This window comes from Dipodomys ordii, unplaced genomic scaffold, assembly GCF_000151885.1.
Source record: "Dipodomys ordii isolate 6190 unplaced genomic scaffold, Dord_2.0 Scaffold35, whole genome shotgun sequence".
NCBI classification, from domain to species: Eukaryota; Metazoa; Chordata; class Mammalia; order Rodentia; family Heteromyidae; genus Dipodomys; species Dipodomys ordii.
The window spans coordinates 12,190,576-12,206,081 of NW_012267251.1; the positions used below are offsets into that span (position 1 = coordinate 12,190,576).

Below are 15,506 nucleotides of genomic sequence, written 5' to 3' on the forward strand. Positions count from 1 at the left end.
TTTTAATTTTGGTAGAAAAGAACACCGACAGTTCCAAATGAGCGTTTCTATGAGTCTTTGGATCCTTGCTTTCCCAGGTGTTTTTCTACTTGGAGCTAAGTGTTCCTTCAAATTCTCCAGGCTAAAATCCTTTGAGGTCAGTTTTGCTCCTAGCTTTTCTGGCTGTTCAGGATCATTTTCATAACAAACCTTTCTCCCTCCCCCCCCTCCCCCAAACAGCTCCCAATCTTGCAACTTCACTGAAGACCCAAGAACATTGTTGGTGGTAAATGCACACCTCAACGCTTGCCATCAGCCCTCTTGGCCTCATTTATTTCTCAGGGAAATGAGACCATTCCTCCTCCCCCCCTCTCCCCCCCCAGAGGGTCTCTGTCCTGGTGCAAAAGGGACCACTAGACAGCCTAGAAGGAGTCTGAATTCTGGCTCATTTGGGTCACTGGTCTTTTGGCTGTTCAAGAAAGTAATAATGAACATTAAATAAAAACAAACCACCAGTTTATCACTTCCTTTTCGGTGGGGAGAAGAAAGGCAGAAGAGTCCACTGCTTCAGGAAGGAAACTTCCTTCAGGTAATGGTGGCCACTCTAGCCAGGTAAGCTTTTTGCCTGGAAGCTAGTTTTTCTTCACAATCTGCTTTTCAGGTATTTCACTCTCTAGAAGTTCCAAGGGCATGAAGGAGGGAGGCCTAAGTTTAATTCATTTAATAACTACCAGGGAGGCTCTTGCTAGTTGGTAGGTATTGTGCAAAGCATTTTGACATATAATTTCATTGCATTGTCTCAAGTTCTGAAGCTAGGCACTATTCCTGTCCAACTTTCACAGGGAGGTTAAACAGCTAGCCAAAAATCATATAGCTAGGAAGATCAGAGGTTGCTTACTTAGGTAGTTTGTCCCCATGGCTGCATGGTGCCAAATGACACCAATAATCTGCAGGTCCAACTCTAATCATTAGTCATCCTATTTTACTAATTTTTTTATAAGAAGATGACTCTTAGCTTCCATCTTTTCTTTCTGTAATCATGGTTGAGTAGAGAATGAACAATGAGCCTAGAATCAAGATGAAGAAAAGGTAAGGCAGGACTAGTGAGCAGGAAGGAAATTTGAGGAAGCCTAGCACCACCTGGTACCTTCCCAGCAAAATATGGCTAGCAGAGCTGACTGAGCACCACAGGGCTCTGACCTCCTTTCCTGACTTGTCACTCAAACATGTGTGATGTCATAATACTTACAAAGCAGGAAGGGCATCTGTGAATCAAGAGTTCAATGCGACCAGAGTTACACCCATGAGGTCACTGAAGTAGATCAGCTTCATAGGTGTATGATATTAGACATTTGCTTAAAAATGAATTGCCTTAATGAGTACTAATCTCCAAGAGAATAGTAGGCCCAGTCTACCATGGCTTGTTTGTGATTAGGTAGTTTTTTACTTTATAACAAAACTAAAATAATTTGGAGGGATCCGTAGATACAAGAATTTGACTTTTTTTTCTCTTTTCCCCTAGACATTTCTTTTTGAAAATGTATGAAATATTTAGGATACACTGGACTATCACCATTGTATCTAATATCTAGTTAAAGAAATATGTCAACATTACTGAAGTTACTTTACCAGACTCAGTTTTCCCACAAAACACACAAACATCCAAGCTGAAAGAAATCATTATTCCTCACTTGGATGTTTGCTATTCTCTGACTTGTTTTCCCTGGAATTGATCCTAGTTTTGCTTTATTTTTGCCTGAAGCATCTAAGGTTCCTAGAATAGTGAGAAGGTGGGAGGAAAGACTTCAAAGTCAGAAATACCTGAAGGGCAAGGGCTCACTGGCAAACATAGGTCATTTGAAGTGTGTTGCTGTTCTTTGTGAGTTCTTGTTTGATTTGATAACTTGAGTATGAAACCTAATGACAGCTCAGCTCACCTGATTCATTCCTCTCCACACTCCATGTCCATCTCTTTGCATGCTATTGGAGTATAGTCACCTCCCTCATAATCAGAGGCTGCACACACACACACACACACACACACACACACACACATACAGCTTTAAAAAAAATAAACCACAGCAAATCATGCTCGGTTTTTACTCGGGCTATTTACAATGCTATCGTTGTGGGCCTCCATTCAAAACATTCATGATGCTTATTCATTATTAGTCACATGTATATTGCGTCTCTTTCTCCTCTCCAAAGAAAAAAATTAAGTTCATTTGAAAATATACTATCACCATCTGTAGGAAACATCCTTAGTGTCCTGCATGTTCATGAGATACCGTATGTTGGGGCCTTAAGTGAACCTCTAAAATACTAGGTGGAGGGGGCAGGAAGATGTTATTCAACTAAGGACTAAGGAAAGAGAACAGAGGGATTCTAATGAGGATAATTTTAATTTGGCTGTAAATCATAGGTTAGACCAGATTAGGCCATATCTAAGAGATCGCTACATTAATCACCAAAGCAGTATTAGTCTTAAACCTAAACTAACTAAACGGGTACTAAGAGGTATAATTAAGTAGATCTGGATGAAGGGGTCCTGGCATTGCTTAACCACAGTGTACACGTTTGTTCCCATATTGGGTTCTGAAAGCAGTGTTTCTCTGAATCATTTACCATGGGAATCTGGAGGACTCAGCTGTCCCTTACCTCTGTCCTAATGCACGTTGAGGTCTGAGAGTATCTATTAGCATCAGAGTTTTATAAAGAACACTAGATTTTAACAGGTTCAAATTTAAACCTGTTGCCAGGTGCTAGTAACTTGTGCCTATAAGCCTAGCTACTCAGGAGGCTGAGATCTAAAAAGTGGTTTGAAGCCAGGCCAGGCAAGAAAATCCATAAAACTTTTATCTCCAATTATCTACACAAGAAGCTGGAAGTGGAGCTATAGCTCAAGTGGTTGTGCATTAACCATGAGCAAAAAAGCTCAGAGACAGCAGCTGGCCCTGAGTTCAAGCCCTACAACTGGCACACATGTATACATGCATATGCACACAAATTGAATCTGTAATGTCCATGCTCAGACCTCTCTTCACTCTTATTCCTTTCTCCTCTTGCTAAGTACATCAAGATACCCATTTCCATCTAGACTCAATGCAATCCTCAGTTCTCTCCTGTTTGATATCCCTCATCTCTTTCCAACCCTTTGTCCTCTTTCCTCTGGAGATTGGTACTAATCTGACATAATAAAAACTAAGTGCTGATAGATGGACTAGGAGGTTGAAGTTGACATTTCTGCCAATGACACATTGTAACTATGGCACTAAAGTGGCTATAGTCTAGTCTGTCTCTCTTAAAGCCATTGCCATTATTGTATGTGTTGTGCAACCTGATTTACTGTTAAGGCTATTGCTATAGCAAATAAACAGTCATACATTTATAGAATTTTGGTAGAATATCCAGATCATTTATTAAAGTGATAATTCTAAATGTTTATATGCAGACCTATTAAGAGCTGCTAGATCTAAATTTCCCAGTAATGTGTTCCATCATTTCTATTTGAATATTTCTATGAAAACATATTGTATTTATTAATCTCCCAGTGAAAAGAAAAGTAGTCCGAATAAGAAAGCCTAAACTCAGATCAATTCTAATGACCTTGGAGTTGTTTTTTTTGGGTCCGGTCATGGGGCCTGAACTCTGGGCCTGGGCACTGTCCCTCAGCTCTTCAGCTCAAGGCTAGCACTCTACCACTTGAGCCACAGAGCCACTTCCGGCTTTTTTTTCCTGCTTATGTGGTGCTGAAGAATCGAACTCAGGGCCTCAAGCATGCAAGGCAAGTGCTCTACCACTGAGCCACCTTCCCAGCCCTGACCTTGGAGTTGTTTTCCCATAGGATCACTGCCATTTTTAAACATCTAAGTGAACACGAATCTTAGTCTATTATAAATAGGCAGGAACAATTCAACATTCCCTCCTAGACAGTATGTTAGCAAAGGACAAAAAAGTATAACTTTAGGAGATTTAGAAGGAAGTTTAGTTGGTAAAGAAATATTTCAAATGCTCTTTAGTGTGAAAAAAAAGTACAACACTTTCTCCTGTTACATTGATTGAGTCCACTTAAATGACTTTTGTGAAATTTGGCAGGTCTGGATAACAAGTCAAAACTGTGGTCTGATTTCATCAGATGTAATTAAGTGTAGGAGTTTTTCACTTGCCCTCTGCCCTGATCCCAAAATATGCTCAAACAGCAATGTTTTCATTTCATTTATTCCTTTAAAACAAGTCACTTCATACAGCATTTAGATATTTTTAAATCACACACTTCATAAATAAAATGCATTGTAACAATGGCAAAAAAAATCACATGATTTGTACAAAATGAAATTAGATATCTCCAGGTAGCAGCAATGCATTAACTTTGAAAAAAAATGCTGGCAAATAGACAAAAGAACACTTTTAAAATGAGAAACACTTGTCTTCTTTACGAAAGAACTTTCTAATGCCAAGAAAAACAGTTTTGTTCTACTTTGCCCATCCATCCCTATTACCTTTTCAAGTCATGTTCTAAAGCTGACAGTCTCTACTGATGGTTTCTCTCTGCTATGTCTACTGCATCAATACAAGAACTAGAAGTCTATTGTTATTCTCTATCTTTTTGACAAGCTACATTTACTTATTCTGCATTTTAAGCTGAGTTCAAAGTTTTGAAGGAAAAGCATTACCTTGCTATAATAGTTCCTGTAAACAGCATGAGTCCTAGATGGCACCATGTGAATTGGAAAACTGACAAGTCCTCTGGTCCTTTAAGTAACTTATAGGTTATAATTAACTACATATTCTATACCATTATAAAGGCAGACTCAGGTAATCTTTGTAAGAAAATAAAACAAAACAAAAATAAACAACCCTATACCTTCCAAAGGTTAACCTCTGTTTACACACAACATTAACTAAACTCCTACAAATAGGTTAGAATTTTTAAAAACATAAGTATAAAAGGTCATAGAAAAATGTTTATATTCCTGGTCTGACACTTTAATACCAACCTTTTCCACCTAGGCCCTGCTACATTTTATACCAAGAAATGGAGGAAAAGGGTTGGGGCAGCAAAGGCAATTGCTTGGAATATTGTCTATTTGAAAAGCATAATTTATTATTGAAATACATCCATTTCACAATCTCTTCCTTCTTTAGAGGTACTTTAATCTCATATCCCTTCCTCCTTTCAATATGAAATATCACGGGAGGGTTATCATCCTTCTTTAAGACCTCAGTCAATATCCATCACTCAGTATCAATCTAATACTTATGCCCCCCCCCCAAAAAAAATATTCAAAGCACTGTAAACATTAGGCTACTTTCTGGAGAGGAAAAAATCAAAGAATTTTCCCATGATCAAGGAAGTCTTCATTCATGTGCTGAAATATAGTGCTCATTAAAAACTAGCTTATTTAGCTGGAGATGCAACTCAAGTGGTAGAGTTCTTGCCTGGCAAGCATGAGGCATGTGTTCAATCCCCAGCACTGTGAAACAAAGCAAACTAGCTTATTCTATTCATATTGGGTGTTTCACTTCAGACTTAAAAAATGATGGTGCTTGTATATGACACATTTAAGGCCTCTGACTCAAAACTCTACTTCCTTACAATGAACTTAGGAACAACTGGAGGGCTACAAGGACAAATTTGAATATTGCATGTAAAACAAATATGGAAAAGTAATCACATTATAAGAAATAACATTTTTTTCATAGACCATGCTCCTAATGTTACCAAAATTGTTATTATACACCCACATGTTGTGCCACTACATACACTGAACACTGCTAAAAGCTGATGTCTAGCAGCTCAAGAATTGTATCTTAATGTCCTCAACAAGATCCTTAGAGGGCTATGTAAACTTTTATTCCACGTCTTTTTTAAAGTGCTGCAAATAATAGTGTCAACACATAAAAGAAAATCTTAATATATTTTAAGTTTAAAAGGCCACCTGATTTTTAAAAAGTTGCTTAATCTTACACACTGTAATTTCCTCAAAGCCCAAAAACTATGTTTTGCTAGGGCAACTTGCAATGCTTATGCTTTAATCCCTACATAGGACAGAAGGAAGAAGTTAAATTAGCAAGTTAGACATGGGCACTTAGGGACATATTTAGGTAAGTACTATCAAGTCCTGCTCCTGATTTTTCTGGGACCTAAACTTCATAGACTACTCAAATGCAGTAACAGTAAATAACAGGATCAGGTTGACCAATGGCCATGCTTTAAGGGTATCACTTGAAAATGCCCATATCTCATTGATGGGAGACAAGAAGTCAATGAGGAACCACTAGCAAAAAAGATGCAATATCATGGGGGTTTTAAGGTTGTTATTATGTCACATTTCTCATGGACATTAATTTTTTAAAAAACTTCCAAGGTCCCTCTACCTAAGAAAGCATTTTTAACAGAATGTCTAATACATAACCCAAAAAAGAGCAGGGCAAGGAGGAGGGACAGGGTGGAAATAAGATAAGCTTATTCCTATTTTGCACCTAATGTAAACTGTCCTCATTTTAATTTAAAAAAATACTATATGAGAGGCAAAAATTGAATAAATAGGAAGAAGTTTCATTGGGCCCTAGTGCAAACAAGATAAAAAAAATTTAATCCTGCTGCAAGTACTAAATCCCTATTTTTTTCAAAATTCCCTAGATGAGAATTCATATTAATAACTCATTTCAAGAGCATAATAAGCCTAACAAGAACAAAAGGATCCTTTAAATTCCATGAAGCTTACAGGTCTGAGTTTTGAATGAGCAGTTCAGGCGTTCGATCTTTAATAAATTAACTGCAGAAAATATTTCAGCAAGAATGTTCTGTGATCACAATACTTCTTTAAGGTCCCAGTGCTAAATCTCAACAAATGACTGATTTAAAAAAGCTGTTTTAAAATAACTCTCTGACCAAGAAGCAGTTTGACTGAGTATATACCTGGTGAATGGATAACCTACATAAATGATAAAATATCCTCTGAAAAAAATACTTGAGAAATATGTCAAGTTCTTGACTAAATCCAATTTTAAAATGGTATGAATTATCAAAATATCAGCATTTTATTTCTTTCCATTTGTTAAATGAACCCACTGCAGTTAATACATACTCAGTTTTAAAGTGACAGAAATGGTGTTGAGAAACATCAAAACATGTCTGGCACATTATAAATTAATGAATAAAGATCTAGATCTAAGCAAATGTCAAGTTTGGCTCCTGAAGAGATAGACAAGCGTTATTCAATGTTGCATATAGCTCAATTTGATGGATGTTACCTTGTGGTACCCTCTTAATTTGTGATTTTAAAGTTATTATTTTCTGGGGAAAACGAAATACAAGAACCACCTAGATCAAATGACAGAACAAAGATATTTGTATATCATATGCATTCATACATATTATGATAGCCAAACACTAAGTACCCTAAGCCTACAAGTGCTACTCTCAAGGCTCAGTAAAAGAAAGTTTAAACACTTTCAACTGATACTGGCCAAAATAATTTATAAAGTCTAAAACAGCTATGAACACAAAAGGTATACTCAAGAAATGTCATCTGATGATTGGAAGTATACTTTGTGAAATTTTCCTTAAAGGAACATTTTCCCTAAATTGTTCACTTTTTTTTTTTTTTGATCGGTCATGGGGCTTGAACTCTGGGCTTGGGCGCTGTTCCTGTGCTCTTCAGCTCAAGGCGAGCGCTCTACCACTTGAGCCACAGTGCCACTTCCGGTTTTCTAGTGGTTTATTGGAGATGAGAGTCTCACAGACTTTCCTGCCCGGGCTGGCTTTGAACTGCAATCTTCAGATCTCAGCCTCCTAAGTAGCTAGGATTATAGGCGTGAGCCACCGGTGCCCGGCTGTTCACTTTAGTTTCATTTCACAAAGGGAAAATGCTGGAGGGTACATCTCAATTTCAAAACATTTGCCAAAAAAGCTATGCGGAAAGGGATATAAGTGCTGCTTTTTAAAAGTGAGATAGTTAAAATGAGAGTAAGATAACACCACCAAGCCTTTTCATGTTGTATGACATAATACATAATGAGTTATAATTGAGCATCCCTGATCTTCAAAAGCATTAAGAAAAAGAGGTAGAACATGTTATCTGGAAGATCTTGTAGTGAAGCTAAATTTTAGAGGGTGTGTGCCTTGAAGATTATTAGTCCAACAAGCAAAAGACAGAAGTAGTATTCTGAGAAAGCTGATATAAGGCAAAGATTGTAAAACTTTCATATCTTGGAAGTACAATAAATTCAAGAATATGACACCAATTACTTTAAAACTGTGTGAAAGTCAAAGATGGCAGATAAGCAAATGCTAACTTGCAGACATATGGCATTTTCAAGAGTACTGGCAAGAGATGCAGCTAGCAGAGAAACATTGCTTAGATATGCAGAAGTCTTACAAAAAAAGAAACAGAAACCTAACATTATCATGTTCAATGAAGACCTATTTTCTTTGTTTGAGGAAGAGCTCTTTAAAAAAAAAGAGGAAAATATATCCTTCAGATAAATGTATATATATAAAAAAGCAAGTAGATCACTCAAACTGCAAAAAACTTCAATTAAAAAGCATACCCTGCTTAATTTTAAAATCTTATCCAATATGACAAAGATCAATACATGAATTGCATTAAAATGTGAGGCCAACAGTCTTTAAAGCTTCAGTAAGCTGCTCAGGCACCTTTTCCCTTATACATTCTACTTTTATACACTAGAAATCTTAAGCAGGACTCAATAGATTCCTGCTTTAGATAACATTCTTAAGGAATAGACTCTTCCCTGTAAAAATTGTTTTTCATGAACTTCTAAGTGGTTAAGCACACACTTATAAAGTCTACCAAATTGCAGTATAAAACCAGTTTTGACAGTTCTGAGTATCTTCATTTGATGGATCAATTCATAATTTAGAAACTATTAACTCATTCAGTTATTAAAAAAGAATCTACTATGGAGAAACTGTGGTGGTGGTATATGTCCAGTGGCCTTCCATGAGACCTTCCACATTACCCCAAATAGGATGATTTCTTCTATAAGTAAAAGCTGCTGGGTGCTAGTTTGTAATACTAAAATCCAATCTTCAAGTTAGTGTCATTAGGTGGAAAGGCCCACCTGTTCCGTCACCCTAGCAGAGAGAGGGCACGTATCACCACTGTAGACACAATCTGTAAACTTGCACACGAATTTTAATCTTAACAAGGAATTTCAGTGTCTTACTGGTCTTAGTGAAAAGGATGGTTCAAGCATTGTGTCCTTTTGTTCTTTAGGATTATGAATAGCTTATTGGAAAACCCAGAGCCTTCTGGATCTGTGAGGTAGTAGGCTTCAGCCCTCATCATGCATAGATCATACTTCTCCAAAGTTGGTGTGGCCGGTCTCCTTGGCATGGTCCCTTGCTTCTGCTTGGCCAGTTAATCCCTTCCCACACACCATACATCTCAGGGTGAAGCGGTTTACGTCAGTAAATTGTCTTTTTCTTCTAGCTTCATCTGCTAATTCCAGTGCTTGTACAAGAATGATATCATCATTAGAGGAGAAAATGGTCAGAGGAGGTGTATCTGGATCAGGGAAGATACGCTGAAGCGGGTCATAGTGGATGCCATCATAGATTAGCAAAACCCTTTTGGTATACCCTGCATCTTCCCCAAACCGATCAATTCTTACTGTCTGTGTATCTACTACGCATATTTCACATTGATAAAACTTGGACAAAATTGATATCTCAATTGCTCCTCCCCAAGTATCATCCCTTCTGATCCAGTCACAGTACTCTTGATTGGTTTTTCCCAGTATTGCCTCACTATAGAAGTCTGGATCACTTGCTACAATTTGTGCTATAAGGCGTCTCATCTCAGGGGCACACGCTGGATTCAAGACTCCTCCTTCAACGACATAATACACACTGGTAAAGAGGCAAGAGTTGTCTGCTGGGACTGTGGTTCTACTAAGCACAGGCAAAGTTTCCCTGACGTAACTTGGAGCACCATATTTTGACAATGCAGGTGAAGTTTTGGGTCTGGTGTGGTCTTCTTCAACGATCAGCATGTCGCCTGTTTAAAAAAAAAAAAACACAAAACACAAAAACAACAAATCCAGAACTGCAAAGAAATCACACCCAAAACTGGGTGTTCAGTAGCCAAGTCTGTCAAGGACACACACTTTTTTAGTTACAGGATATTCATAAAGATGAAAACAAAAAAAAATTGGAGGGGGAAAAAAACCCACCTCAAGTTACATCCTAGTTTAGTCAAGAGGTTTGGGGAAAATACATCTTTGAATTCTGCCTTTAAAAACACACATCTTCCTTCCAGGTTGTGTATTACCACAGACCAGGCCACTAGGGGGTTCTCCTTCTGAAACTTAACATTCACGCTAGTGTTGGAAGGGTCCTTTAACACATCATGGAAACCTTTTTCTTACCAACACTGACATTCAAGTTTCAATACTAGGGGGAAAGCACTGCTGCAGGTTAGAACCTGAAGGGGCTTTGGAGAACGACTACTTTAAGGAATAGTTATCTGTCAAGCTAAGCGCACGCACGTGCAAGGGACTTGCAAGAACAAATCGGGTAAAAAAAAAAAGCATCCTGCGCCCTTCGGACCTACAGACCCATCACGACAGGGAAGAACTTTCCGGGGAGCGAATCCGGTTCTGCGTTCTGGGCGCTTTGGTGAACTCCGAGAAACCAAAATGAAGGAGCTCTGAAAAGCAGGTTGGGGGGGGGGAGGAAGAGCCTCCAGATGCTCTGGGCTTCTCCTCCTCATCCAGGTGTCGGGACATAGAGCGGGTGGACATAGCCGCCCGAGCCTCTGCCAGGGCGCACCGTCCTTCGGTCGGCCCTGTCCCCGGGGCCCGGGGCGCCCCCGCCGGCCCCCTCCCGCCCCGGCCGCGCCCCGGCCCGCGGGCCTCCTACCGGACTGGATGGGCAGGTCCCCCAGGGCCGTGTCCCCGTCGCTGAGGTCCAGGCACTCGGGCGGGTAGCCGACGAGGATGCGCTGACCGCCGGGGCAGATGCCGGTGATGTCGGCGATTTGGCCCTGGAGTTCCCGCAGCCGGGTCCGGCTGGACAGCCCCTGCAAGACATGGGTGCCGTCCTTGGCCTTGCAGCGGAGCCGCCACATCGCGTCGGTCCGGCCGCCCCCAGGCCAGACACCGGCGGAGCCAGCTTTGGCCCCGGCCGCAGGGTGGTGGGAGACGCAGCCAGGGCAACCAGCCGCGGGGTGGGCTTCAAAATGGCCACCCTTGGCCGCGCCAAACATCGCGAGAAGTTGTCGCTGATGCAACTCCCGCGACGCTGCAGCACGGCCGGGAGCCGGGTCTATCTTAAAGTGACAGCTGGGTTTCCCCCGCCACCCTCCAGAGCCCCGGGACCAGGGCTTTGGGCTCTTGTGAAGACAGCGTTGCCGTTCTTGCTTCCCACACTCCGAGTGCGGTGTCCTGCGCGTCGGCAGCATATATGCCCAAGGACAGAGGGCGGGGAAGGAGCTCCGGAATCAAGGAGGACGGAATGTGACCTTGGCCTCGGGTCAGCGGTGTGATTCCATCCGGCCTTCCCACCTCCACCCCGAGAAAAGCCATCATCCCTGGGAACGCAAACAAATGCCAAGAATAGCTAGTGAATCAAACAGACCTGTCAAAAACAGAGACTCATGGCTACACTCGTGGTCACACCAAACACTGACTCAGAGGGTTGGCGGGCCGGAAGGCCAGCTCCATGGGACCGTGATCTGCCCATTTGCCACATCAGAAAGCACAGTGTGAAGTCAGCATCTGGCTCCTGGGATCGTGGCCTCCAGCAGGTGGTGGCCACCTACAGGAGGGATGTAGAGGACCAGAGTGTGCCATTGGGATTGCAGTTCAGTGCCTCCCTTTACCGGTTTCAAAACTCCATTCCTACCTTCCTCATAGTCAAAAGAGGTGGGGTGTAAAGACACATAGGCCCGGAATTGCACAGCCGCGGGATAATGCCGGGTTAGATGGTCATTTTAAACCTGTATGTCCTGAACTTGAGACTCTGCCACGCAAATAAGTTTCATAAGTACTAAATGGATAAAGACTGGGTTTTCAGGGCACCTAGAACACGCGGAGTGGAGATGATAGAGTGTTTTGAACTCTGTCGTTCACAAGGAATGCAGGCACCTCTGAAGTTTCCTATATTCCAAGAAATGTATGCTCTGTTTGCTGTCCATCCTGGATCCAGAGCAACAAATCCCACCTTGCATTGGATGGGTGTATTAATAGAATCAAAGCATCAAAGGGGGACACTGGAGCAACTAGGGAAAAGTGTAGTTCACTTGGAATGTATGGTACCTACCCAAAGCCTCTACCCATGGATCAATTATATGAGATCTCTGCAGCCATCCTCACCCTTAACGGCTTTTGTGTCTTCAAAACGTCTATGCTATAGCTTGATGGGGAGGAGGAGGAGGAAAAGGAAATCGATAAGGTCTCCTGAGAGTATAGAGATGCTTAGTGAACTTGGTTAGAGGATATTCAAACACCCTAAGGTGTAATCAAGTGGTGGCTTTGGAAGCTGACGTTCCCGTGTACGGAAGTAACGAGGTCTAGGTCTAGCTGGGCTTCAGGAAGGAAAGTGTTAATCTTTGCAAGGTTCCCACCACGCGTGGCTCCCGCAAGATAGCTATTATTATTCTGGTTCTCGCGAGAATTAGAAGAACAAAAAAAGTGAGGCTTTTATTAGCCCCGCCCCCTAGCTCTAGTAGTTACTAAGCAACGACGCAGCCAACCTCTATGTCGCTAGGAACTAGGAAGAGGGCGGTCTCTCCTTGACCAGGTTCCCCCTTCCCGCCGCGGGCAGGGTCCGCGGTTCCGCCTGGCCCCGCCCCCTGCGCAGCGCAGGTGCCCCATTGGTCGAGGATTGTCTCCAGGTGAGGGCTGACGCACGAGTGGGCGGCGCCTGCGGGAACCACGTGATTTGCCGAGGACCCGGGAGTGCCCAGCTCCGCCTCCCTCTGTCAGTTCGGGTCTGCAGCATCGGAGGGGAAGGGCCGGGACGACTACCCGGAGGGATCTGAGGGGGGAGAACGGAGGTGGGCGAACCGCTGCTGCGTGGCGTCTGGAAGTGCGGCGGGTGCGGGAGGATGGAGGGGCCCCGGGGCCCGGCGTTGACAGCCTGGAGCGCGGGGCACGGCCGCTGGGCGCTGCCGCGTAGCGGACCTCGGGGACCGGCAGCTGGTGCTGGGGAGGAAGGGTCTGCGCGCCAGTGCGGGACCAGCGCCAGTCTTGAGGGCAGTGGGACCTGGCGCCTTCGCGAGCCCTTTGCTCTCTGGGTTTGGGCTGTGAGCCCGGGGGCTCTCGAACCCCACTTGACATCAGGTCTTTCGCCTTATTTTGCAGATAACCTTGAAGAAGTATTCGATATATTTCCATTCCCCCCCCCGCCACTTCTTAACCACCCCCTCCCCCGCGCCCGTTTGCAGCTCGCCCTATTCTTTGCTGATTATTTTGGAGATAGTCTCTTGGACTTTTTTGCTGGGGCTGGCTTTGAACTTCCGATCCTTCGGATCTCAGCTTCCTGAGTAGTTGGAGATCACAGACATAAGCCGCCCCCTGCTGCCACCGGCACCTGACTTTCCCCATGATTCTCAGAACTAGAATCTGAGCTCAGCAAGAGATTTGGACCAAACCACTTAACTCGTTTAATATCATTTTTTAAATATCCATAAAATGGGAAGAGATAATAATGATAGCAAAACTTATTAAGTGATTATTGGGAGAAGTGCGGGAGGTAAAGGTATGTGAATATAAACTCCTACATCAGAAAATAAATACAAAATTTAACCGCAATTTTCTTTATAGGTGAAGAAACTGAAGACCCAGGAGGCTCATGACTTATTCAAGAACAGGTATCTAGGAACTGGGACGAAAAGGGCTGGACCTGACACTGATCCTCTGTCCTGAGTATTTTGAGGGACATCTTCCCTCCTCCTTTGAATTCCTTTTCTCCCTGCTAGGTACCTACTGAAAAGCCACCATGTCCTCACAACCAAGCAACAACAGCAGTAAACTGAAACCCCCAAATCTTCGATCCGAGAAGACATGTTGTGAGTTCTGGGAAAGAGGAGGGGCTGCTTGCTATCTCTTGGGATTTTATCTTGGGACATTGTAATTGTAGACTATGTTGCTGGGTAGGAGTGTGGGAAATTTAAAACAAAGTCTCCTAGGGGCAACTTCTTGTGGGAACATTGGAACTGGAACTGGTAGAGTTAGTGAAATGCTTATCTCTGGAGCTAAAGTTCTGGCCTGGCCCAGCAATGTTTTATGCCTTTTTTTGGGGGGGGGTAATTTGCATACTTGCTTGATGTCAGAAGTCAGAAGAAGCAGGGTTTTTTTTTTTTGGTCCACACAGTAGGTTGAGTGACAGTACAAGACTTGCTTTGGGCTGTTACTGTTTTAGTTTTTCTTTACCTGTTGGCCTAAGTTCTGGGGAGGTGCTGCTCACTACAGAAATTGCAGGTAGGAGCCTGTGCTGTCTCATCCCGTTTTTAGCCTCAGGGAACTGAGTTCTCATGTGACTTCTCACAATGTCTTGGGCACTTTTGTGTGCCTATGTGTGTGCCAATACTGGGACTTGAACTCAGGGCTTGGGTGCTGTCCTGAGCTTTTTTTTTTCTCTCAAGGTTAGTGCTCTGTCACTTGAGCCACAGATCCACTTCTGGCTCTTTGGTGGTTAATTGGAGATAAGAATCTCACAGACTTTTCTGCCTGAATAGCCAAATCTCAAATCTGAGCCTCCTGAATAGCTACAATTACAAGCATAAGCCACGAGCTTTGGGTTTACCTTACTTTCTTATAGGTTTAGTCTTTGCACTTGCAGACCATTTAACAGGAATATTTCTCCCCTTTCTCCCTCTCTCCCTGATGTGTCTCTCAATCCCTCATTCCTTCCTTCTCTCCTCTCCCCACCCCCTTTCTTCTTTCATTTTCTTCTTTCATTTCTTTTTTGAGACAGGGTCCTGTATGTAGCCCAAGTTGACCTGATCCTGCTGCTTCAGTCACCCCAGTGCTGGGATTACAGGCATGTGCTAAATGCTTGGCCCACAGGAGCATATTCATTCCAGGCTTTTAGAAAAGGGCAGCACAAGGGGTTAGAGAGAGAGAGAGAGAGTGTGTGTGTGTGTGTGTATAGCATCATTTCCTGGCCCTTTGCCTCTGCATTTTTTCTTTCCTTCTCTTTCTCTCTCTCTCTCTCTCTGGTGGTATTTGGGTTTGAGCTTATGGCCTTGCACTTGCTGGGCAGGCCCTCTATCACTGGAGCCCTGCCCCTAATCATGCCCTTGAACTGCTAAGCCTCATGATGGTCTGCAGTGCTTCCTCGGTGTCTGCAATGCTGTTCCCCAGATGTTTCTGGGAATCTCAAAGAATGCTAACTTTTAGCTGTGTTACCACATTGCACCTTTCCTCTGGAACTACCAGTCAGTTCTCACTTTGGTGGATATATATGATATATATATATATACACACACACACACATCTATATCATATACATATATATGTATATATGTATATATATATATATATATATATAT

General features: G+C 42.6%; 2 protein-coding genes across 4 annotated transcripts in view; one reads left to right on the forward strand and one right to left on the reverse strand.

Annotated features, from left to right (window-relative positions):
- Positions 1-7,762: 7,762 nt before the first annotated feature.
- Yod1 (YOD1 deubiquitinase) lies at positions 7,763-11,216 on the reverse strand. The gene is made up of 2 exons (XM_013017477.1): positions 10,871-11,216; positions 7,763-10,007 (listed from the first exon to the last, which is right to left on the reverse strand). Exons 1-2 carry the CDS (start codon positions 11,214-11,216, stop codon positions 9,304-9,306), a joined length of 1,050 nt encoding a protein of 349 aa, XP_012872931.1. The 3' UTR covers positions 7,763-9,303.
- Pfkfb2 (6-phosphofructo-2-kinase/fructose-2,6-biphosphatase 2) overlaps positions 10,006-15,506 on the forward strand; it is a 27,739-nt gene continuing 22,238 nt past the window's right edge. For 2 of the 3 annotated variants that reach the window (XM_013017474.1, XM_013017476.1), the window contains exons 1-3: positions 12,936-13,007; positions 13,777-13,823; positions 13,932-14,021. In XM_013017474.1, the coding sequence (XP_012872928.1) occupies positions 13,952-14,021 (70 nt within the window). In that variant the 5' untranslated portion in view covers positions 12,936-13,007; positions 13,777-13,823; positions 13,932-13,951. Of the gene's footprint in view, positions 10,526-12,935; positions 13,008-13,776; positions 13,824-13,931; positions 14,022-15,506 lie in introns of those variants that run through there. The other variant, XM_013017475.1, reaches the window with a different exon arrangement.